Source organism: Lycium barbarum, chromosome 1, assembly GCF_019175385.1.
Source record: "Lycium barbarum isolate Lr01 chromosome 1, ASM1917538v2, whole genome shotgun sequence".
Lineage (NCBI taxonomy): Eukaryota > Viridiplantae > Streptophyta > Magnoliopsida > Solanales > Solanaceae > Lycium > Lycium barbarum.
In genome coordinates, this window is record NC_083337.1 from 45,530,844 (window position 1) to 45,557,283 (window position 26,440).

At 40.1% G+C, this 26,440-nt stretch overlaps 1 protein-coding gene and 1 long non-coding RNA gene across 2 annotated transcripts; one reads left to right on the forward strand and one right to left on the reverse strand.

Annotated features, from left to right (window-relative positions):
• Nucleotides 1-15,813: 15,813 nt before the first annotated feature.
• LOC132635327 (transketolase, chloroplastic) lies at nucleotides 15,814-20,162 on the reverse strand. Its single transcript, XM_060351664.1, has 7 exons — nucleotides 19,567-20,162; nucleotides 18,524-18,614; nucleotides 18,250-18,355; nucleotides 17,880-18,162; nucleotides 17,632-17,780; nucleotides 17,392-17,545; nucleotides 15,814-17,104 (listed from the first exon to the last, which is right to left on the reverse strand). The coding sequence occupies exons 1-7, from the start codon at nucleotides 20,053-20,055 to the stop codon at nucleotides 16,145-16,147; spliced, it is 2,232 nt and encodes a 743-aa protein (XP_060207647.1). The 5' UTR covers nucleotides 20,056-20,162; the 3' UTR covers nucleotides 15,814-16,144.
• Nucleotides 20,163-24,316: 4,154 nt separating this feature from the next.
• Nucleotides 24,317-24,750, forward strand: LOC132636553 (uncharacterized). The gene is made up of 3 exons (XR_009581315.1): nucleotides 24,317-24,367; nucleotides 24,472-24,570; nucleotides 24,656-24,750. It is a non-coding gene; the product is annotated as an uncharacterized LOC132636553 (long non-coding RNA).
• Nucleotides 24,751-26,440: the final 1,690 nt, after the last annotated feature.

Genomic DNA, 26,440 nt, shown 5'->3' on the forward strand with positions numbered 1-26,440 from the left:
CTTAGTGACTATATTTAACTGCTTGTATACCTAGTTGTTGATTTCTTTCTTCATATATGTGAACTAATTGTTGTCGGCCTATGATGCCTACCAGTACTTGTTGTTTGTATTGATGCTACCTTTTTGCATTCTTTTCTGAGTGCAGAGTTTGTTGCAGATTCCACTTCAAGCCCTCGTGGGCGAGTTTCCAGGGTGAGCTATGTTCCGATCCGCTGCATGAAGACTCTTTAATCCTACTATCTTTATTTCATATCCTGGGACAGATTTATTATTGTAGACTTGTATTAGTATCTCTTGTACTATTCTGACCAGATTCGGGGGTTATATATTTAGATTCCGCATTACTATCTATTCATGATTTTAGACTTCTGTTGCTTCTTATTTACTATTTATGTTGTTTGGATGATTGAGTAAGGGACGGGTTCACCTACCAGGTGGGAAAGGGTAGGTGCCCGCACAATCGGTGATTTGGATCGTGACAGGAATAAACACAAAATAAAATTTCACATACTTAACTGTATAATCTTTGTGCCCTATCAAACGCATTGTTAACATATAATAGTAGTGTCAAAAAAAATCTTACAAAAAATAAAATAAAATAGGAATAAGCTTGAGATACGATTACTTACCAAGAATTTGAGAATATTCTGTGACGACCCGCTTGGTCGTTATAGTCTTTTCGGCATTTTTTACCCTTTCCCGAGCAATGAAGAATGGATGTAAGTGTGAATGCATATGTGATGCAATGCACTGGCCAACTGTCCATATCGTACACACATGCTAAGGACTGAAACCTCCTTGTCTTAATAATCATAACCCATGGGGACCCGCAAATTCCATGTACACCCTGATCCTGGCAAGAAACCTCGGGTAGCGAGTACAACACATTATGCTTCAGTAACAACCTCGGATCACAGATTCTCATCTCTTTCTTACACGATCCGGCAAAGACCTCGGATGTTGCACTTTCTCACTTATCATCATCAGTACCAAGTCACAATTGATATCATTGCATTATATAAAATGAGAATGTGTGCCATGCATGATATCTTAATCAACAGTTAATCATAATCAAGATCTCATCCGTGTCTTATCATAAGCACACATCACGATTCAACCTCATCTCATTAACCTTCCTTTTTTCGATGATAAGTGACATAACAAGAGAGAGATGAATGCATACACAAGTCACAACATAGCAAATAAGGCCATAAGCCAAATCATAACAACAAGGCGACCAACCCACAAACAATAACAGAACCAACCTAATAGGATTTCACCTCCACACCATACCCGAAGGACTAACATGCTTTCTCCCTAAGTATCCAACTCCTACATATGCTTCACTAATTGGAGTCTAGTCAAAAAGGTAAACCGTAACCTACCTCAATGCCGAACGGGAGCCATGAACTATCCAACATCTAAGCCTAAATCAAAGATCAAGGTGAAGATTAAAGTGTTTAGGGTTTCCAAGTGAGCTTTGCACTTGTCTCCTCTTCTTGAAGATGCTTGGGTGAGTGTTTGTAAGGTGGAGTAACCTTGGAATTGAAGTGTTCTTGAATTTTGAGGTAAGATTTCATCTTAGTTTCATGCTTATGAGTTTATTTGGTAATTATGTCAAGATTTGAAGAAAAGAAATTGGAGGAAATTGAGGATATTTTGAGTTGTGAATTAACTTGAGCTATAATTATTAGCATGTTTTGAGCATAATCTTGTTATGAGGGATAATAATGATGTTAAAGAAGTGTCGTATACAAGTGTATAAGGGGTTGTGTTAAAGATGTTGTTATGGATTGATTATGAAAAGAAGTTTTGGGATTGAATTGAGTATAATTTGAATGTAATCTTTTGATTATGGAATTGTGATGTTTTATTATGGTTTGGGAGTTGTTTTTGAGTTGGAGAAAATAGAAGATATGAGCGGAAATGCTGCCTAATTTTTGTTAGCTCATTTATTAATCTAGTTTGACCCTATAAGCGTTTCTATGACTTACCCTTAGTGCGAATCATCTTGAATGTAGATTTACAAGCTTAGGAGGATAGGCGTTAAGTAAGCTAAGGAGACGACAAGGTATGTTAAGGCTATCCCTTTCTTTCTTACGGCATGAACTTTTTGATACAAACTCATTCACATGATATCCATAATGTCCTTATTTTTAGAAATACTTGAAGCTTATGGTTCTTGAGGTTCTTATGATATTGTTGATAATTGTCTCATGATTTATTGATTCTTATCTTATGATTATTGATCTCATTCATTGATATTGATCTCATCTTATGATTATTGTTCCTCCAAGATGAGATATGTTCATGATGATAGCACCATAATGATAATTGGAGGTTTACCGACCTTACGTCACTCCGATAGAGTTTTAGCTTTTATTTGGGCTCTCATGCATGCTTTATATATATGTATGTATTTTCTCACACCGCGTCGCGCTATAGTCAGCCGGGCAGATACGTTGATGTGCACACCACTGTAGTGGGCAGGTTATGGTGTTACCCCGGACCCGGGATGATAATATGATGATAACACCAAGCCTAAATGGCCGAGCAGGATACTATATTTATGTATGTATAAAAAAAAAAAAAAAATTTTTTAAAAAAGCTAAGCATGCGTGACATCCGCCTTAAGAGGCATTCAGAGGTACAGATTGATCTCTTTATCTTATGTTATCTTTATACTTTCATTATTTTGTTATTCATGCCTTACATACTCGGTACCTTATTGGTACTGACGTCCTCTGGTTTCTGGACGCTGTGTTCATGCCCGCAGTTAGACAGGAAGACGGACCAGACCCCTAGGTTGCTTCTTTAGCGATTGTACAGGAGCACTCCATTTGTTCCAGAGCTACAGTTCAGCTGGTATTATTCTTTCGTGTACATATATGGGCATGGTGGGATCCTGTCCTATCTTTATGATATTATGCGCTCCATGTAGAGGCTCGTAGACAGATGTGTATAGGTTGATGTTCTGTGACCTTTTTGGACCACATTGTGTCACATCATTTTGGCAGCATTGTCGGCTTGTGTGTGTGTGTGTGTGTATATATATATATAGAGAGAGAGAGAGAGGCATAGTTCGTTAGCGAATGAATAGATGTGCATTTATCTCTTAGACTCATGCCCTTACAGATTATGATACTTATGAGTTATCTTTGTGGTCGACCTAGATATGATTATGAGATGTACGTCAAGCGGTTCTCGGTAGGTTAGCTCCGGGTGCCCATTATGGCCCTGCGGTTGGTTCGTGACACCCAATTTAGAAAAAAACCCTAATTTTACATATTCATAAACCATGAAATTTAGATAGGTTCAACTTAGTATCTAATTATCCCATGTATTTCACCACTGGATTAACAAGATTTTCCAATCAAAGCTCACTTTCAAAGCATATGATTCATAAAGTCAAACTTAGAGTCTACAACCTTTCTTTCTAACTAAACCTCTTAATTCCACCATAGAATCCCAGCCTAAACATTAAATAAAACACAAGGAAGTAAAAGGGAACTTACCCAATGAAGATTCAACCCTAAATGCTCCTCAATTCGCCCTAAGAACTCTCCAGGTTTCAATATAGTGAAAAGAAAAGGAATGGTTCGAAATGGGAAAATATAAGGTTTCTGACTCAGCGATTTCCGCTTATGCGGAACAAGGGTCAACCTATGTGATCCTGCCTCAGCGAATACTAGTCCGCTAAAGCAGAATTCATTAATTACTCATCACTTACGCTAATGCGAACAAAGAGCCACATGCGCGTCAGCATGCCTGTGGAAGAGACCTCGCAGGTGCGGGGAAAACCAGACTCAACAGGTACTCGCATCTACGGACCAAGCCTCCCCTGGGTGGGACCGGAGACCGGCCTAAACTATCCCAGAAGTGACACATCAGAAAACCAGAAAAATATGGTTTTCACCAAGTTCACCCAAAATCCCGACATCCATCTCAGACCTCTCGACTACAAACTGAATATGCATGCACATGTAAAATGCGCTATGAACTCACCCGTGGCCTCGAAATTTTCAACGGAGGTCACCTTGACCTGGTCAACCCCCAAATGAAAAAATCAAGTTTTCTACCAAGGGTACAAAACGCTCCTGAATGCCTTAGGAACCGAACCAATCATCCCACCAAGTCATAATCGACCCTCCAGACCTCATGGAATCAACACAATTTGAAAAAAGGTCTGTCTACCAAAAAATCAACTATTGGTCAATCACGTTTCACTTTAAGTTTCTACTTCCTCAAATCCTACCAAAACTTGCCTGATGACCTCGGAAACAGTGTCGCCCATCCCCACGGGTCAAAAGCACTCTAACAGCTAGGGGATGGGTCAACGGGGTTAAAATGGTCAAAACTGGCATAATGACAAAGCAGGTCGTTACATCAGATACCAATTAAACAATCGTTTGTCCTCGAACGGAAAAGAAGAGAAGTTGGGGATATCTTTCACGCATATCGGCCACGGTCTCCCAAGTAGCATCCTCAACTGGACGGTTCTTCCATTGCACCATAACTGAAGCTATCTTCTTTGACCACAACTTCCTCAGCTGCCTATCTAAGATCGCCATCGGCTCTTCCGCAAAGGACAGATTCTGATCGAAAAGTACCGAGTCCCACTGGATGATATAAGAGTCGTGAATAGTACTTCTTCAACATGGAATACCGGATGAACACCTAAAGAACCTGGTGGCAAGGCAAACTCATACGCCACCTCACCAACACGGCGAAGAAGCTCGAAAGGACCAATGAACCTCGGGCTCAACTTGCCTTTCTTCCCAAATCGCATCACACCTTTCATGGGTGAAACCTTCAATAGAACCTACTCACCAACCATAAATCTAAATAACGAACCTTCTAGTCCGCATACTCCTTTTTCCTACTCTGAGCTGCAAGAAACGTTTCCTGAATCAACTTCACTTTGTCCAAGGACTGTCTCAACAAATCCGTACCCCAAGGTCTCACCTTAAAAGCATCGAACCACCCAATTGGAAAATGACATCTGCTAGCATACAAAGCCTTGAACAGTGCCATGTCAATACTCGAGTGATAACTGTTGTTGTATGCAAACCCTGCCAACGGTAAGAACTGGTCCCAATGACAACCAAAGTCAATAACACAAGCTATCAACATGTAATCAAGCACCTTAATAGTCCTCTTGGACTGACCATCAGTCTGCGGGTGAAACGTGGTGCTAAAATCTAACTGAGTACCCAACTCTTTCTGCAAAGTCTTCTAGAGATGGGAAATAAACTGAGTGACCTTGTCTGAAACAATAGAAATAGGCACCCTATACAATTGAACAATCTCTCTGATGTAGATCCTTGCCAACTTCTCTGAAATGTACGTCATTTTAACCGGAATGAAGTGCGCAGACTTAGTCAACCTATCCACAATAATCCAAATCGAATCAAACTTGCCCAAGGTCTTCGGAAGACCTACCACGAAATTCATGGCTATCATCTCCCACTTCCACTCGAGAACGGGCATTCTTTGAAGTACACCACCTAGTCTCTAGTGCTCATACTTAATTTATTGGCAATTCGAACACTAAAAAACAAAATCCTCAATGTCCCTCTTCATCTTACTCCATCAATAGTGTTGTCTCAAATCATGATACATCTTGGTAGCGCCTGGATGAATAGAATATTTGGAACTATGAGCCTCTTCCAATATAAAATGAATCAATCCACCCACAAGAGGAACGCAAATACGCCTTTTAATCCTCAAAACACCCTCACTATCAACCATGGCCTCGTTGGCCTCACCACTCAACACCTTATCTCGAATCTTACACAGCTTCACATCATCGAACTATTGTGCCTTAATCTGCTCCAAAAGAGACGACCTCGCCTCAACACAAGCCAAAACCTTTCCAAGTTCCGAAATATCAAGCCTAACAAAAATTTTAGCCAAAGACTGGACCTCTATAGCTAAAGGACACTCCTCAACAACTAAACGATCCAAGCTACCCATACTCACTACCATTCGGCTCAGCGTATCACTACCACATTAGCCTTTCCCAGATGATAAAGAATGGTGATATCATAATCTTTAAGCAACTCCATCCGTCTACGCAACCTCGAATTGAGATCTTTCTAATTAAACATATGCTGAAGACCACGGTGATCGGTGAACACCTCACAATGAACCCCATACAAATAATGCCTCCAAATCTTCAATGGAGAGACTACCGCCGCCAACTCCAAATCACGAGTGGGGTAGTTCTTCTCATGATTCTTCAATTGTCTCAAAGAATACGCGATTACCTTACCTTCTTGTATCAACACACAACCCAAACCAAGGCAAGAAGTATCACAATACACGATAAAGTCCTTACCCTCCACGGGTAATGCCAAAATCGAGGCTGAAGTCAACAAAGCCTTGAGCTTTTGGAAGCTCTGTTCACATTCGTCGAACCATTGGAAAGGAACATCTTCTGAGTCAACCGAGTCAAATGCGAAGCAATTGATGAAAAACCATTCACAAACTGACGATAATAACTCGCAAGGCCCACGAAACTATGAATCTCAGAAATTGAAGTAGGCCCCTCCTAATCTCTAATATCCTCGATCTTCTTGAGATCAACCATAATCCCGTCCTTGGACACAACATGGCCCAAAAATGCGACGAAACTAAGCCAAAACGCACACTTGCAAAACTTAGCATACAACTCTTTTTCCTTCAATAGACTAAGCACGATCCTCAAGTGTTTGTCATGCTCTTCCTTCCAAAATATACGAAGATGTCGTCAATGAACACAATCACAAACGAATCCAAATAGGATTGAATATACCATTCATCAAATCCATAAACACTGCAGGGGAATTGGTAAGCCCAAACGACATAACTAGAAACTCATAATGACAATAGCGGGTCCTAAAGGCTGTCTTCGGAATATCCTCCACCCAGATCTTGAATTGATGATACCCTGACCTCAAGTCGATCTTAAAGAAGACTGACGCACCGTAAAGCTGATCAAAAAAGTCATCTATGTGGGGTATCAGATACTTTTTCTGAATAGTAACCTTGTTCAATTTCCGATAATTGATACACATCCGCATAGAACCATCTTTCTTCTTCATGAATAGCATGGAAGCACCCCAAGGGGAAACACTAGGACAATGAACCCCTTGCTCAGCAGATCTTGCAATTGTTCCTTTAACTTTCTCAATTCAGCTGGAGCCATACGGTAAGGTGGAATAGAAATAGGCCGAGTTCCTGGTTCCAAATCGTTACAGAAATTAATATCGCGGCCAGGTGGCATACCCAAGTCAGCAAATGGGAAAGACCTCTGCAAGCTCAGCAACTATAGGAATAGACTCCAAGGAAGGAGTATCCACACTAGTGTCTCGATATGCACCAAATAGGTTAGACATCCCTTATCCACCAACTTCCGTGCCTGAATGAACAAAATGATCTTCTTAGGAGCAAGGCTAGGAGTACCCTTCGACTCCAAACGCGAGATGCCGGGCATAGTTAACGTGACTGTCTTAGCATGACAGACCAAAATCGCATGATACTGAGATAACCAATTCATGTCCAAAATAATGTCAAGGTCTACCATACTAAGGATCACCCGATACACCCACATATCATAGCCCATAAAAATAACCACACAACACCGATAGACTCGATCTACTACCAGAGAATCTCAAACCGAAGTAGACACACGTATGGGCACATCAAGAATATCACAAGTCATATCCAAACCAGTAGCCAAGAGGGTAGACACATAGGAAAGGTGGAACCCGGATCAAATAAAATCGAAGCTGCCCGATGACAAACAAAAATGGTACTTGTGGTGACCGCATCAGAAGCCTCCGCATCTGGTCTCCCAGGGAAGGCATAACAATGGAGACGTCCGTCACCGGACTACGCATCACCACGGCCACACTAGCCTGACTATGCTACTCCTTTAGAAACCTAAGAACCAACCCTGTTGGGATTATATCCTCCTCTAGCAGACTGAGAACCACTGCGGCCTGTCTGAGTTCCGCCCCTACTAGAGTATCCATCTCTACTAACTAAAGGTGTTGGAGTCCTGGGACTCTAAAATCTGGAACCCTGCTAGGCCCCACTCTGCCTAGGTCTGCTACATTCTCTGGCAAAGTGACCCAAGTCGCCACACCCATAGAATCTAACCTCCTGGGGTTGTGACTCAGAAGCTGAAGAACCGTTATAATCACCATAGTCTGCAGGTCGAAAATATAGACCCCTAGAAGTTTGTCCTGCACTAACTCCACTCTGCCTCGAAGGACCACTAGCTGAAGCCTGGAGCGCTGACTCGAAAGGGCGGCCAGGATAATATAGGTGAGTCTTGCCCGACTGGCTTGCACCTCTCGAAGTAGAACCACTGAAACTTCCAACCTGACGAACCCTGTTGTCACTACCCCCACCGTGAGCTTAGAGCCTAGCAGACTCAACAATCGTAGCATGATCCACCACGGACTGAAACGAAAACCCCATATCCACAAGCTGAAGACAAGACAAATGCACAGAAGCACCAGCCCGTTGACAAATCTCTTAACCCTCTCGATCTCGGTAAGAATCAACTGAATAGCATAATGGGCCAAGGAAAGGAATCTGGCCTTGTACTCAGCAACGTACATACCCCTCTGCTCCAGATTGTTGAACTCGTCTCTCCTCATATCCCTCAGAGTACGAGGGACGTACTTCTCCAAGAACGCCTCATGAAATTGGGACCAAGATAACGAAGGCGACTCAACTGGTCGAAACTCGATAAAGGACCTCCACCGTATCTTTGCATCACCACGCAACTGATAGGACATATAATCAACTCCATGTGAATAAACAATACCCATCTTCTACAACCTCTCATGACTGTCAACGATAAACTTATAAGCATCCTCAACTAGGGTACCAAAGAACTTCAACGGCTCTATCTTAATAAATCTGGTGAACAACTCCTGATTCCCAGCGGTCATAGATGGACCGACAACAGGCCTAGGAGCACATGCTGGTGCTGGGATCTCGTCGATACAGGAAGCTATAGTAGCAGCACGCTGCATCCCATGAGTCTGGCCCTGCTCGGGAGTTTTCTTCTGGCCCTGCTCGGGAGTCTACGCTCCCGCTCTAGTCTGAGACCCTCCTAGAGTGGCTGGAAGGCCACCCACTTGGTACACAACATCAACAAAGTGCAGTAAACGGACAATGGTATCCTGAAGTACATGAGTAGAAATCACATCAGGCTGAGCCTGGGTTGGTCCCAGCTCTCCCTCATCCATGGGCTCGTGCTCATGCTGAAGCTCTGACTCTAGAGATAAGGATTTGGCTCATCTCTGACAAACCGCAGGGGCCCCGCCCCTGGCTGGTGCTGCACCACAACCTCGTCCTCGTCCTCTGGCCTTAGTAACACTACCAATTTGAATAAACTATCACAAAAGAAAGAAAGAATGGGAAATTTCAAAAATGTCCTATAGCCTCTTGCAGATAAGTACGGAGCTCATCGTACCGAGCCGCAAGACTCTACTAAACATGCTCTCATACTTTTAAGATCGGCAACTTAGGGCTTTGATACCAACATGTCACGACCCAACTCGTCAGTCGAGCGGGCACCCACACTAACCCCCCTGGTGGGCGAACCCTTTCCTCACTTTACCAATTGTAGAATTAACATGCGGAAGATTAACTTATACAAGCAGTTTAATATCATATATAAATAACTAAGTGCAGAAATACAATATAACCCCAAGAATCTAGTCAAGTCATAGTACAAGGGCCACTACATAACACATAAGTCTGAATGGAAATACATAAAAGTCTAAATACTGTCTCGAGATAAAAATGACAAATACAAATAGAAGAGTTTTCCGGGCTGCGGGTTGGAACAACGCTCACCCTGGAAACTCAAATAAGAAGCCTTGGGAATCACTCGCGAGGGCCTGGCGTGGATCCTGTAATGAACTCTGCACTCAGAAAAGAGTAAAACAAGGTACTATCAGTACAAACACTATGTAGTGGTAGGTATCGTAGGTCGACAACAATTAGTTCGCATATATGAATAATGAAATCAACAAGTTGACATGTAAGCAATCAAGCACACTCACGAACCAATTCAATAGAAGATCAATCCAAATATCAAGTGCCATATACAAAGTCAAGGAATGAATAATGGATGTACGTGTGAATGCATATGCGATGCAATGCAATGTACTAGCCAACTATTGATGCTGTACTCAGAGGCTAAGGACGAAAACTTCCACGTCTCCATAGTCATGACCCATGCGGGATCCGCGAAGTCCATGTACACCCTCTTCCCGACAAGAAAACTCAAGCAGCGAGTACAACACATTCCGCTTTGGTAACAACCTCAGATCACGAATTCGTATATCTTTTTTACATGATTTAGCAAAGACCTCGGATGTTCCACATTCTCACTTATCATCATTAGTACCAAGTCACAGTTCATATCAATGCATCATATGAAATGAGAATGTATGCCATGCATGATATATTAATCAACAGTAAATCATAATCAAGATCTTATCTATGTCTTATCATAAGTACATAACATGATTCAACTTAATCTCATTTCCTTTCTTTTTCCGATGATAATTTACATAACGAGAGAGATGAATGCATACACAAGCCACAACATAGCAATTAAGGCGACAAGCCTAATCATAACAACAAGGAAATAAACCCACAAACAACAACAGAACCAACATAACCATCACACCATACCCGAAGGCCAACATGCTTTCCCCGTCAATATCTAACTCCTACATATGCTTTACTAATTGGAGTCTAACCAAAAAGTTAAACCGTAACCTAACTCAATGTCGAGAAGGTGCCACGAACTATTGAACACTAGCCTTTCCCTTTCCAAGATCTTCCAAACGTTCAAAGTCTATTCAACAATGTAATCTATATTAGAAGCAGACACTAACAACACCCATAATGCTAAAATAAGATTTGACTTGAAAAACCTCTTAGAGAGAAACTCGAACCCACAAGGCAAAATAGGAATTTAAAGTAAAAATCGGTTACCCAACGCTTAAGAAGTTTAATACCATTATCCAATTACTAATTAAACTCAATCAATCATCAGTTTCACCCTTTAATCAAAAACCCCCAATTTAGAAAGAAACCTAATTTTCTATATTCATAATCTATGAAATTTACATAGATTCAACTTAGTATCTAATTATCCCAAGTATTTCACAATTAGATTAACAAGATGTTCCAATCAAAACTCACTTTTAAAGCATATGGTTCATAAAGTCAAACTTAGAGTCTACAACCTTTCTTTCTAACTAAACCTCTTAATTCCACCTTAGAATCCAAGCTTAAACATTAAATAAAACAGAAGGAAGTAAAATGGAACTTACCCAATGAAGATTCAACCCTTAATTCTCCTCAATTCGCCCTTAGAACTCTCTAGGATTCAATTTAGTGAATGGCAAAGGAATGGTTCGAAATGAGAAAATATAAGGTTTTTGATTCAGCAATCTCCGCTAAAACGGAGCAAGGGTCTGCCTACGCGATCCTGCCATGGCGGATACTCGTTCGCTAAGGTGGAATTCATTAATGACTCATCACTTGCACTGATGCAAAGGAAGGGCCCCATGCGCGTCACCGCGCCTGCGGAAAAGACCTCACAGGTTCGGGGAAAACCTGACTCAACAGGGAATTATGTCAATGAACTCGGCCTTGCCTGTTTGGGCCCACAGACGCTGCCAAACCATCGCAGAAGCGACACTTCAGAAAAGCAAAAAAAAAAATTGGTTTTCTCCAAGTTCACCCAAAATCTCGACTTCCATCCGAGACCTCTCAACTTCCATCAGAATTCAAAATGGGGGTCATCTTGTCCCGGTCAACCCCAAATGGCCAAAATTAAGTTTCCAACCAAGGGTACAAAATGCTCCCGAATGCTTCGGGAACCAAAACAATCATCCCACCTAGGCATAATCAACCCTTCAGACCGCATGGAATCAATGGAATTCCAAAAATGTCCGTTTACCCAAAAGTCAACTATTGGTCAATCATTTTTCACTTTAAAGTTCTAACTTTCTCAAATCCTACCAAAACTCGCCCTATGATCTTGGGAACAGTGTCTCCCATCCCTATGGGTCAAAAGCACTCTAACGGCTAGGGGAAGGGTCAATGGAGGTAAAATTATCAAAACGCGCATAACGACTAAGCGGATCGTTACACCTCGTGAGTCCCTCATGGGTCGCGATTCGTTAATATTCGAACGTGTTTGTACCGAAAGATGGAAAGATGCCTTGCATTGTATAGCATCTCATATCATACTATCTCTGTGATTGCTTGGTTGTGCTTATTGAGTTGATTACCTGATTTTCCTTATTTATTTAATTAGTGACTTGACAAACTTGTTGATTAAGAGCTTTCATGTTACACCTCGCACTTTCAGAGCATGAGCACGCCATGTATTTTACAGTATTAATGGAGTATCAGAGACGTTCCATGAAGTTTTGGAAGGTACAAGCCATAGGAAGTACGTAACAATGAAGTAAATGATAAACTACGATCTCGTAAGTCGTAACCGGGAAGGACAACCTTGGAACCAAAGTACAAGATCATTATCAAGTACAACTAATGATAAATATCATGTATCAAGAGTTTCGGACGATTTCGGGACAAAGCAAATCGAAGAAAATAAGTTTGTCAAAAATTTGAAAAAAGTTGGCAGAATTTTGGACAGAACTTTTGGGTCAACTTTAGAGAGGTATATCTCCTAGTATATCAGGAGTTTTGAAGTGAAACAAAAACCTAAATTGAATTTCAGGAAATCTAGTTTCCAACGCAACAAACCGTTTGTCAAAATGACATCAGAGCAGGGAGTTATGGGCATTTTAAGACGGACTGCCAGAAGCCTGCGAATCTACGCGAATTCTCTAGAAACTCACTTAAGGCCCACTAATTCGGCCTAATGGATCCTAACCCGACCCACAAACCTATGAATACCCTCTAACTCATCATTTTTCATCAATTTTTCACCATCTCTCACCTCCACACCTCTCTAGAATTTTCCACAACATTCATCCAATATCCAAACCTCTCTAACATATCCCAAATCCTCTAGAACATTCTTCCAACTTCTACAACATGCACATATATTCCTACAAGTCTATATGACAATTTTGGTCATTTTTATTTCATTTTTAGCATAGCCCCAAGTCCTAGGAAGTCCTAGAAACTTCTCCAAACATATTCCAACATATTTCCAAGCCTAAACCAAGGATCAAAGTGAAGATTAAAGTGGTTAAGGGTTTCCAAGTGAGGTCTACACTTGTCTCCTCTTCTTGAAGATGTTGGGTGAGTATTTTAAGGTGGAGAAACCATGGAATTGAAGCGTTCTTGAATTTTGAGGTAAGATTTCATATTAATTTCATGTTTATGAGTTGTTTTGGTAACTATGTTAAGATTTGAGGAGAAGAAAAATTGAGGAAAAGTTCAAATATGCATTTGATGATATCTTGGGTTGTGAATTGACTTGAGTTATAATTATTTGTATGTTTTGAGCATAATCTTGTTATGAGGGATAATAATAATAATGTTAAGGAATTGTCCTATACGAGTGTATAAGGGGTTGTATGAAGTTGTTGTTATGGATTGATTATGAAAAAACGTTTTGGGATTGAATTGAGTATAGTTTGAATGTAATCTTTTGATTATGGAATTGTTGGTGTTTTATTGTGCTTTGGGAGTTGTTTTGAAGATTGGAGGGAGTAGAAGATATAGGGGAGATGTTGTCCGAATTTCGGCAGATTCTAAAGGGGTTTAATTTGAAGGCTTAAGATAAGCATATGATGATAAGCGTAACAATAATATGAATTCTCTTGATTGTAGATTTACGAGCTTGGGAGGACAAGTGTTAAGTAGTTAAGGTTAAGGCAACCAAAAAGATATGTTAAGGCTATCCTTTCTTTCATTTTGTCATGATCCTATGATATGAACGAACAAACGAGTAAGCGAGCTTCTATATTACTCTACTCTTAGAAGCACTAGGAGTACTTCAGTCTTTGATGTTCCTATAGCACCTTTATGATTGTTCCTTGACTTCTTAAGTCCCGAAGGGGCATCCATAGGTCGTATGTTTCCATAATGGTGTCTAAATCCCGAAGGGGACATTCATGAGGTTTCTTTATTCATATGCATTTCATATTTGATTTTTAAGTCTCGAAGGAGACAAATGAAAAAGGGGAGGAAGTTCCCATTTTGAACTAAAAGTTGCTCCGAAGGGAGTCTTTTAATGTTTTACATATGTATGACAAGATTTGATGAGGAAGGGGAAAGGGTTATGGCGTTATATACGCAACCCACCTGATCAGCTGGTATATGATGATTGAGATGCCCGATGGGGCCATTATGATATGATGCCCGACGAGGCGAAGCTCGAAGGAGCGAATACCTACCAGTACATAGTGTTTGTAATGATACTACCTTGCTGTACTCTTTCTAGGTGCAGAGTTCATCTCAGATTCTACTTCTGCCCCTCACGAGTGATCCGAGCCAATTTGTTGAGTTTCCAGGGTGAACTACTAAATGGACTTCCACAGCTCGGAGACTCCTCTCTTATTACTTGTCTTCTCTTGTATTCTGAGACAGTATTTGTATTACGAGACTCATAGTTATTTCAGACTTGTAGTTTAGTAGCTCTTGTACTATTACAGACTAGATTCCCTGAGGATGTTGTAGTATTTATTCCGCTCTTAGTTATTTATATACATGATTTTGAGACTGCTTATTTTATTTTCCGCATGATAATTCTAATAATTGGTAGCGAAAGGGAAGGGTTCTCCCACCAGGAGGTTTGTATGGGTGCCCGCTCGACCCATGAATTGGGTCGTGACACTGTTAGGTTAAAGAAGTAAGATCAGACGTTTGAATTAATTGAAAATTCAACACGGTGTGTTAAATAATACAAGATTAAAATCTGAATAAACGAAATCATTCGGGAACCAAAAACGCTATTTGCCCTAAAAGATTTATTCGTGCTCCAAGTTTTGTGGGAGTTTTGGCCCCCGATTCGCAGATCAACCTAGAAGATCGATGATAAATAGAATATTGGCAGAAATAACAAAAGCACTTTTTTATATGTAAAAATAGTGTGGTCTAGCGGTTAGAATGAAATCATGCAAGACCAAGATCAAATCTCAGTAGAAGCAAACAAACCTAGAAAGGTAATTACTTTCAAAATTTGGTTGGCGGAGTTACCTGGTGAAAAGTAATAGAAACTCGATTGAATAATTATACATAACCTGACCGAGAGAGAGACAGCGCGCACTAAAGCTATTAGCATTATTCTAATTGATGGGAGAGACCATCTTTAACAGCTAGTAGTGGCCCAAAACAACAAAATAAGGTTCAGACAAAATAAGTTCGAAGGATCCATAACTTTCACAAACTTATCACTCAAGAAAATGGAGAGCAGATAATGAGGATAGGCTGTTGTTGAGCTAGAAATTTTAGCCACCATAGGAAAAAGCTCATAACCACATAATCATGAAGCCAAATCTTCCATCATCCAACTCTTTGTTGTGGCCCACATTTTGTTGCTTAGAAAGACTGACATTTGCTTGAAGAGATCAGATTTCTATGTTCTGTTCAATGGCTACAATCCAATATCAAACAGGCTCAACTCAAGGGGGATAACCCTCTTCAACCATCCAAAATTTATAAGGAAAATGTGTACAGGAGCAATTCGAATTTGCAGTACAATTGCTCTATAGGGAATTTCCTCCCCTTCAACATGTCATCAAGCGAATCAAAAATTACGAAGTTCAATTGCTTTTTGATCAGAATGCCCCAAATGGATTAAAATGAAGGAAAACAAAAATCCCATTGCCAGAGAAACATGAAATTCCAATTGGAAAAGCGACATCTTTATCAATGAACCAAATGAAATTACAAACTCAATATATGTAGTGTACAAGTTTAGGAACATCATTGTGCCTAGTTTCTATCCTAATCTTGGATTCATTCTGGTGGCTCTGCTGCTCAACTGAAGACAAAGAAGTTGCGGGTGAAATTTTCACCATTATTCTAAATCTCAGGCGGCTGTGAAAGTTTCCACGGTTATCTCCCATCTCATAACCTAAATAAAATAAATTCAGTAGAACACCAGCAACCAAGAATCAGTAACCAACATTGCCTAAGAGACTTCTTTAGCTGCAGCTACAACAGCCTCTGCTGTAATACCAAACTCTTTGTATATCCTTCCAGCAGGAGCACTGGCACCGAATCCGTCAATTCCAATGGCTTTTCCTTTATCACCAACAAATTTCTGCCACCCGAATGTTGATCCAGCTTCAATGCTAACTCTAGCTGTAACAGATGCTGGAAGGACACTTTCCTTGTACTCAGCTGATTGTTTATCGTAAAGCTCCCAACAAACAAAGGAAACAACTCTCACTGTCTTTCCTTCTTTCCTGAGTTCATCAGCGGCGTTGACAGCAATTTCTAACTCTGAGCCAGTACCCATCAAAATGACATCAGGTTTGTTGCCTGAAGAATTGTCAGATACAATGTATCCACCCTTTGCTGCTCCTTCAATAGAAGTACCAGCAAGTTGCGGCAACTTTTGCCGAGAGAGGGCAAGGATTGATGGTGTTTTCCTCTTGAGGACAGCCACCTTGTAAGCTCCCGCTGTCTCATTCCCATCTGCTGGACGGAACATCAGAATGTTGGGCATTGCACGGAAACTTGCCAAGTGCTCAATGGGTTGATGAGTCGGCCCATCTTCTCCTAGACCAATTGAATCGTGGGTCATAACATAAATAACTCCAGCTTCAGACAAGGCTGAAATTCTCATGGCCCCTCTCATGTAGTCAGTGAACACAAAGAAAGTAGCACAATAGGGAATCAAGCCAAGGCTGTGTAGAGCAATCCCGTTACATATGGCTCCCATACCATGTTCACGAACACCAAACCTTAAATTACGCTCTTCAGGAGTGTTCTTCTGGAAGTCACCGAACATTTTCAAAAGAGTCATGTTTGATGAGGCAAGATCAGCACTACCACCAAGGAAACCAGGTAGAACCTTGGCAAGAGCATTCAGGTTTTGTTGCGACAAGTTTCTGGTGGCATCAGCTGGGCTATCTGGAGTGTATGTCTGAGATCAAGAAAGATGCAAATATCTCATTAAGATAATTCTGATATAGCAAAATCTACAGAAATTATCAGTTTTTTTGCAACACCATATTAGAGGAAACCTGAAATTAAGAACATTTATGCTGAAATAGTTATTTCAAAAATGTTAACAATTCAGGGCTGTGTATTGTGAAAATATGAAGTCTAGAAAAACCAAATGAAGAGAAATTAAGGACTGATATAAAGATAGTCTATAGAAAAAGCAGTACACGTGGATTGAGATATGAGAAGTAGACAAAAATTACTCACAGGAAGAGCTTTCTCCCAGCCAGCAGGTAGTTCACCAGTAATGATGGATTTCAAATCTGCAGCTTCCTCTGGGTACTTTTTCTCATATTCAGCAAACTTAGTATTCCATTCCGCTTCAAGGGCAGCACCCTCAGGTGTATGACGGCTCCAATGGCTGCAGTAAGCACATATAAATATATAATACCAATATAAGTGACTGCAAAGGATAAAATAAACTAGGAAAAAATGATGTTATAGTACCTCTTCACATCTTCAGGCACATGGAAAGGCTCATAAGGCCATCCCAAGTTATTTCTAGTTGCCTCCACTTCCTTTGCTCCAAGTGCACTACCATGCACACTGTAAGAGTTTGCCTTGTTTGGAGATCCAAAACCAATGGTTGTAGTTACCTGCCGAAAGAAAGAACAGTCAAAGTAATGATAGACATTACAAAAATTTGGGAATGCGAATTTTTAGTTCAAGGAATAAAGTTTAAGTGTATATTGGACCTTGATCATAGTAGGTTTGTCTATGACAGATTTGGCTTCCTTAATTGCAGCACGAATCTCATCATAACCTGTGTTACCATTCTTCACCCAGATCACATGCCATCCTAGAGCTTCAAAACGGGCACTGACATCCTCAGTGAAAGCAATTTCTGTGTCTCCGTCAATGGAGATGTGGTTATCGTCATAGAAAGCAATCAGTTTTCCAAGACCCCAGTGGCCAGCAAGGGAACAAGCTTCATTTGAGATACCCTCCATATTGCAACCATCACCAATTATACAATATCTGAAATGCCAACAGCCATTGCCATTAGTCGTACTGGACAATACAAAAATAAAACGGTATTGGGAGCAACGATACAAACACTCTTACGTGTAGTGGTCAACAATCTCAGCATCTGGCTTATTGAAGCGAGCAGCCAAGTGCCTCTCTGCAAGGGCTAAGCCAACAGCATTGGCAATACCTTGTCCCAGTGGACCTACAACAACAACAACATACCCAGTGAAATCCCAATAACAATCAAAAGAAGATCACAATCACTTATATCGACTCACAACTCAAAGTTATGGAAGCAAATATATAGCACAAGAAACATAAATACAAATCAATAGTATTAAAGTACACAGACATATATAAGTACACTAACCGGTGGTGACTTCGACACCAGGTGTCTCAAAGTTCTCAGGGTGACCAGGGATTTTGCTACCCCATTGACGGAAAGTCTTCAAGTCCTCTTCCTATTCAATTTAGCAGTACCAAAAACATAATCAGCAAGGCATAATGAATATGAAAATGACGAGTTTAAACTTCAATAACTCTCAAATCACAATATGACTGAACTGAACTATAGATAGCCACTTAAACAGAACATTTATACCAAATTAAAAGATCACTAATCCTCCAATTAAAATTGAAAACATCAGCAGTTGCTGTCCAAAATGTCCTCAATTTCAAACAATTATTTATAAAACAATCACCCCAAAATGGGATTGAAGAACAGAAAAGTTGAAACCTTGTCTTCCTAAGGAAAAACTATCCAAATCCAATTCTGAAAGTAAAATAGAAAGAGAGAGGTTTTTAGAAATAAAAACTGGTGGCATGTGTTAATTGTCCAAGGTGTAAAATGTGTAGGATGAGGTATGAATAGAAGATACTGTTTTGACATAATTGCAAGTATTTGACAACCATGTCTTAATGTTCATCTGATTTTCCCTTTTGATAGAAAACATTTTCTTCCATTTTACTACAACAACATACTCAGTATAATCCATGAGTGGGAGGGTGAGGTGTATCCGGACCTTACCCCTCCTACCTTTGTGGGGGTAGAGAGACTGTTCCCGATAGACCCTTGGCTCAAGAAAATCATTTTTCAGAACAGATTTAAAAGAAATGCAACAGTAAAAAAGCTATGATGAAAATATTGAACAAAGAAAAGTACGGACAGTAAGTTTTAACAAGTTTAGGACTACAAGATTTAAAGGAGTACACACATCTTTAATTCAGCACCATAAAATTTAAAAGTCTTCTTTTATTTTTTAAATTTATGTCAAGTCAAACTAAAACACTTAAATTGGGAGGACGGAGAGAGTATTAAAGAATAAAATAATGCTAGCATAATAAATTTCACATTTTTTGCCATACCAAAAAAACCAATAGTAGATCCAAAATTAGAACTAGGGAGAACTATACCAGAACAGAGTCATAACCAGCAAGATGAAGTAGAGCATACTGTAACATACAACCATGACCAGCAGACAAAACAAACCGGTCACGATTAAACCAGTAAGGATTCTTGGGGTTATACTTCATAACTTCATCATACAATATATGTCCCATTGGTGCACATCCCATTGGCAAACCAGGGTGACCAGAATTAGCCTTTTCAACAGCATCAATAGCCAAGAAACGAATAGTGTTGACAGATTTCACAACAAGACCCTCATCAGTTTTCTCCAATGTCTCTACAGCCGCCGAAGCGCGTATAGCATGCTGCTTGGCGGTGGCTGTAGAGGGAATAACGCGACGATGGTGGGAGGTGAATGGAGTGGATTTAAGGCCGGAGAAAGGCGGGAAAGAGAGGGAAGGAGTGGAAGAGGAGGAGGAGGAGGATGAGCCATGGCGAGGGAGAGAAGGAGAAAAGAGAGCTTGAGAGAGAGTGAGAGAAGATGATGAAGCCATGGCTCTTTTGGGTATAGGTTGTTGTGTGTTGAATGAGGAAGATGAGGATATATTGGCCAAGTACTTGGATTTTGGATGATTGTTTTGTGGATTAAATTGAAAATGTGAGCCGTTGGTTAGCTCTTGGAGAGAGAAAGGATTACTTGTTTGTTATTTTGGCTCCTTATGGGTCGGAGAGAGAATAAAGATAGGTCATGGAGAGTCCGGAACCAAAACGCTCCAAAAAACATATTTTGAACCAAAATGCTTCAACAAAAAAAAAAGTTACTAAATTACATATAGCGCAGTATTTTACTGCGCTATAGCACTAACGGAGACGGACCCGTTAAGTCCTAAAACGAAGTAAAATAATGCGTTATACGGAATACGATGCAGCGTATAACGCATGATTTTACTGCGTTATAGGACTTTCCCTCTCTCCTATAACGCAGTAAAATCATGTGTTATAGTCTTCCACTATAACCCGATCGGGTTCCACCACTGCCCCCTCCAGTGGCAAATTTTTTTCAAAAACGCCATTGGAGGGCAGGCTTCTGTGGTCCCCACTCATTAAAAACGTCGTTTTCTAGTAAATTTCATCTGGAAAGTTTAGATTCTCAGTATATTCAAGTCAAGGAGCAAGATTCTAAGTTTGAATTTTGAGAAAAAGCGGCGTACAACTCGATTAAAATATCTACAAAAAATCTTCGATTAAGGTTTTCTACTATGAACTTTTGTTAATATTTTGTTATATACATTATATTGCATGCATGTTTAACATTTAATCGTCATTAATAAAAAAAAATCATTTTTCTTTTGGGTTTGATTGGCTGGGGGCCGTGGCTTAGGCCACTGTTCCCTTTTTTTTTTTTTTTTTTTTGGTTTAATTCATTATTTGTTAAATGTTTATGAATTGTTAATTGTTAAATGTTTATGCATTGTTAATTCGTTATATGTTTATGAGTTGTTAATTTGGTTAATTATTTATGAATTGTTAACATTGGTAATTTGTTATATGTTTATGAGTTGAATTTGGTTAATTATTTATGAATTGTTAATGAATTATTATTTTGTTAATTGAGTATTTATTAAATATTCTTTATGAATTGAAAGAAGTTGATTGGTAATGAATTATTATATTGTTAACATTTTGTTTGGATGATTGTTATGTATTGTTTTGACATTTATCGTATTATGTTGTATTATATAGGACCAAATCAGTGGTTACATAAAATAGAATCTCTCGTCGTTACATAACAATAAAATTAAAGTAGCAATCAAAGCAAACATTTTATTTATACTAACAACATAATATAATACAATAGGTAACAACCATCCAAACAAGTTGTAAACGATTATGAAATGTTAATCTATACAATTTTAAAAGCATGAATATATATGTTAAATAAAAAAAATTATCTTAAAAAGAATAGTTAAAGTTCTTCTTTTCATAAATACATAAGCTAACGAAAAAAATATAAAATTTATAGGAAAATATGTGGTCGACGAATATGAACTCTTAGTTTAATTTTATCGTAGTTGTGTTGGCTATTTGGTCAACTAAAAATATATCACATATTCAAAATATAGTTCCAAACAAATATTACTGCTAAATTTCGATTAGTTAATATAATTTATCTTTCATTTCAAGAATAATGACTAATTTAGTTTGTACAGACCAGACTCTTTCATGGATCCGAATGTTCCCCCTGGGGCCGATGATCACCCGGGGCCCGCTGTTCACCCGGGGCCCGCTGATAGATCAGTATTGCCTTTGCAAGACAATCATAGGTCAGAGTTATTATGGGCCGGTACTATAGGGATATCGACTAGGCTCCGTCCCCGTAGGCTGCAGAGAGCGTGGACTCTTTTACGCGAGCACCCCCCACACCCTCGCGTGTTGGAGATATTGTTTCGGGGTGGCATCTACCGTTGCATGTCCTTTGGTCGGGTACAGCATGATTGGGCGCTCATCACGGCCATGGTTGAGCGGTGGAGGCCAGAGACACATACCTTCCATCTTCGCACTGGTGAGGCCACGATTACACTTGAGGATGTAGAGGTCCTCTTTAGATTGCGGGTTGATGGAGAGCCACTGTACACTCGGTACGAGCCTCCTCCTGGTCGGACGTGGGTGACAGAGTTGACTAGGCTCACCCACTTCGTGCCTGATGCCGCGGCCCAGATATCCGGACAGAGTCGGGTTCAGCTTAGTGCACTCTGCACTTATTTGGAGGGTCTGGATCCGGTTGGCGACGGCACCTCGCAGGACGATGTTGATCGTCATGCCCGTTTGTACCTGCTTATTATATTCGGGGGCATCTTGTTCCCAAATTCATCGGGTGCCTTTGTCAGTTTACGTTACTTGGTTTTTTTGGAGCATCTGGACCGCTTGGGAGACTACAGCTGGGGCGGTGCTGTTTTGGCGTATCTTTACAGATGCCTGTGCCGAGCATCTATTGGTGCTGTCAGAGATGTGTGTGGATTTTTGGCTCTTCTCCAGGTAATATTTAAGTGTGCGTTCCTGTAATGTCAACAAACCTCTTGAAAGGGCGACTAAAAAATCGTATTTTCTAATATCGCTTACAGTTATGGGCGTGGGAGATGATGCTGCCTTTTCAGCCCGTACCTAGACATCACCTCGAGATTGACATGCCTTATGCGAGGAGGTGGACAGCGGGTTTTGACCGAGATGTCGATACGCACCACAGTATTCTTCCATTCCGGGACCAGCTTGATCACATGATGGATGATGCGGTAAAACTATTTAAATTTACATTAATAATTTAATTAAACGTCTTTTCTACATGGTGATCACTGATTTGTATTTATATGTTATGCAGCTATTTATATGGACGCCGTACGCTGCTATATTAGATGGTTTGCCCCCCTTCTGTAGGGCAGGTCAGGGGGTTTGGAGGTTGCGGTGTCCATTGATACACCTGGACATCGTAGAGGATCACATGCCCGAGCGTGTCTTACGACAGTTTGGGCATACACAGAGTATACCCCCTGATGTCCGTCATGAGCTCCGACACTACTAGCGGGACGATCGGGCTGCCATTGATGATAATTTTTTGGCTTTCATGGATGTCCAGCTCCACCGTTGGGAGAACAGGTTTGGGCACTTTAGCGGTGGTCGGCCATTTGACTCCCATTGAGCATTACATGCGCTGGTACCATCAGATCACACGCCGATTGATTGGCAACCAACTTTGCGTCCCCCTAGGGATGTAGGATATTCAGCACTCACGGGGCAGTACGAGGCATTGGTAAGTTTATCGTATTTAGATTTATCTAATTTCATTAATTGTTACGTTTTAAAAATAAACTTTTTTTGTTTCTGTCAAACACAAATGCAGCTGGTGGTCGTACAACGTTTACGCATCTTGGGGTTAGATCATATGCCTTACCCTGGGCTTGCGGGGCTTGCCGCGGAGATGGTTAGGATTTCCGAGGATGGTATCCGCCAGGCAGGCGAGATTAGGCGCATGGCGGAGCCTGTTCCGGAAGCTGAGTATCAGGCAGCATAGGGGGCTCCCAGAGGAGGAGGTCGTGCTGGTAGAGGACGCCGTGCTGCCGGAGGACGTCGTGCGCGTAGAGGATGCGGCGCTGCTGCCGGAGGACCTGGTGGTGGAGGACTGGTAGATGAGGCGGATGAGGCCGATCCCATTCTAGAGGGCGTTCACGATCTAGTCCATCCGCAGCCCTTCCAAGCCGGTGGAAGCTCACCTGGAGACTCACCTACGTTTACGCCGGCGCTCTTACTTGCTGAGATACCCGGGTCTTCATCACAGCCGAGCCATAATGCATACATGGAGGAGCGTGATAACGTTGATTGGGCGGCGTTACGCGCTTCATTAGCTAATGAGCGGCCTGTGAGGAATTTAGAGGGAGCCCGGATTCTTGACTTTGATGAGTTTTTGATCCCGGTTAGTATTTAAAATACATATTTGTTCATTTAAATTATTTATTTTAAATATATATATATATATATATATATATATGTTATTCATTATTTAGTAATATTTTATATTTTAGGATTCGGCGCCAGCGGGTCCATCAAAGCCACCCACTCAGCCTGCCGCGGCAGAGGTGTCTTCTCATGAGACTACTGAGGCGCATGTAAGTTTTTTACTTACTTAAAACTAATTTTATTCAATATAAGGTCAATATTTAATATACATATTTGATCATTTAAAGTACTTATTATTTCATTTTTTTCATATTTTAGGATTCGGCGCCAGCGGGTCCATTAGAGCCACCCACTCAGCCATTTTCGCATGGGTCTGCCGAGCCAGCAGTGTCTTCCCATATGACTACCGAGCCACAGGTAAGCTTTTTATTAAAATTTATTTTATTCAATATAAGGTCAATATTTAATATACATATTTGACCATTTAAAGTACTTATTATTTCATTTTTTTTATATTTTAGGATTCGGCGCCAGTGGGTCCACAGGAGCTGCCCATTCCGGAGCATTCTCATCAGCCTGCCGAGGCAGAGGTGTCTTCTCATGAGACTACCGAGGCGCATGTAAGTTTTTTACTTAAACTAATTTTATTCAATATAAGGTAAATGTTTATTTACTTTTTATAACCTTTACTTGGACTTCGAACAGCATCTCGTCCAGGAGACTACCTCATATTCACCATCACACCCATCTCAGGAGGCTACAGACCCATCTCAGGAGCCTTCTCAGGCGCCCGTTGACACACAAGTTTGATTAAATAAATAACGTTAATGTATTCAACATGAATAAGAAATGGTACTAATATTTATATATTTTTCAGGTTCATCCTTCGGCGCCTGCGGTGGCGACTCCCGACGAGGAAGAGGTCCAGTTTCCAGACCCAGCTCAGCCTGAGGTTCTGAGCGTGCCAGCGGGACAAGATCCCAAGAAGAAGCACGTTCTAGTTAAGGGCGCAAGGGTTAGGGGAAGAGGAGATGATCATGACTTGGAGCGCCCGGTTATTAAGAGGAAAAAGGGTGACGGAGACGATGGCGAGGGCGGTGGGGATGGTATGAGCCTTAGGCCTAGGGATAGTCTCCGCCATACTACATGTGGGACCCATCCTCGATAGTGTATATATATTAGTGTTGTACAATTTATCGTAAATATTATACATGTTTTGCATATTTATAAATATTATCATTAGTCTTTATTATTGATAATAAAAAAAAACGTGACACATTCAAAATAAAGTTAAGCATTAATTTAAAAATAAGACGAAACCCTAAAAGATAAATAACTTAAAGCTAATGACTACAAGTCTTCAAACAAAAAGGACTTCGAGCACTTTTCAACTATTAAAACGACAATTCAAAGTATCACGTATTCTTGATGTGTTGAGCCTATTTTATTAATTGTACAAATATAACTAGAGTTCTATATAAAATATTGAAGTTTCGGAGTCTTAAAGCATGATTAATATACGGCTAAACTACGTAAAAAAGATAAAATTATGTAATAAGGGAAGAATGGAATGATTTTATGGAGTCCTATAACGCAGTAAAATCATGTGTTATACGCTGCATCGTATTCCGTATAGCGCATTATTTTACTGCGTTATAGGACTTAACGGGTCCGTCTCCGTTAGTGCTATAGCGCAGTAAAATACTGCGCTATAGGTACTTTAGTAACTTTTTTTTTTGTTGGGGCATTTTGGTTCAAAATGTTTTTTTTGGAGCCATTTTGGTTCCGGACTCGGTCATGGATGAGCTTATGGCTTTTAATTTATAAGTCAAAAATTATAAGTTAGGAATTGTAGCTTATAATTTTTAGCTTATTTTTGTCATTTTGGCTTAAAAATAAGTGCTTAACAGCACTTTTTTATTTTACTCAAATATTATAAAAGTGCTTAAAAGCCATTTTGGCCTAAAAGCACCTAAAATAAGCCAATCCAAACAGGTTCATACTCTGTCGTCTCATTTTATTTCAATACTCTCGTTGTTTCAAAAATATTATCTTAGTTTAACTTGGCGTAAAGTTTAAGAAATCAATAAAGATTTTTGAAAAGTGTGATCCAAAACAAGGCTTAGATATTTGTGTGGTCTTAAATTATCTCGTAAAGTTAAATTGTTTCTAAATAAAAATGTGTCAATTTTTTTGAGACAAATTAATAAGGAAAGTAAGACAATCTTTTTGGGACGGAGGAAGTAATAAGTAGTAGTAAGTGTTTTTTTTAGCTTCGGCACATGGCTTAAGAAAATTACTTACTCTCAAAGTACGAAGTGTTTTTTTACTAACTTACTCTTAAGTAATTATTGTCTTGAAGAAGTTCTTTAATGATATTTTGGTTATGTAAACCTCCATGTATATAAATTAGAGTAAAATTGGAAGAAGAAAAATCAATATTCTTAATTTTGTGAAACACAACTTATTTTGATATAAAATTAAAGGTAA

Coding starts and splice junctions, on each gene's coding strand:
- LOC132635327 (XM_060351664.1), bottom strand. CDS start 20,055: ATGGCTTCATCATCTTCTCTCACTCTCTCTCAAGCTCTCTTTTCTCCT. Junction 18,615..19,566: donor CTGGTTATGACTCTGTTCTG/GTATAGTTCTCC, acceptor TAAATTGAATAG/GAAGAGGACTTGAAGACTTT. Junction 18,163..18,249: donor GAGATTGTTGACCACTACAC/GTAAGAGTGTTT, acceptor TTGGCATTTCAG/ATATTGTATAATTGGTGATG.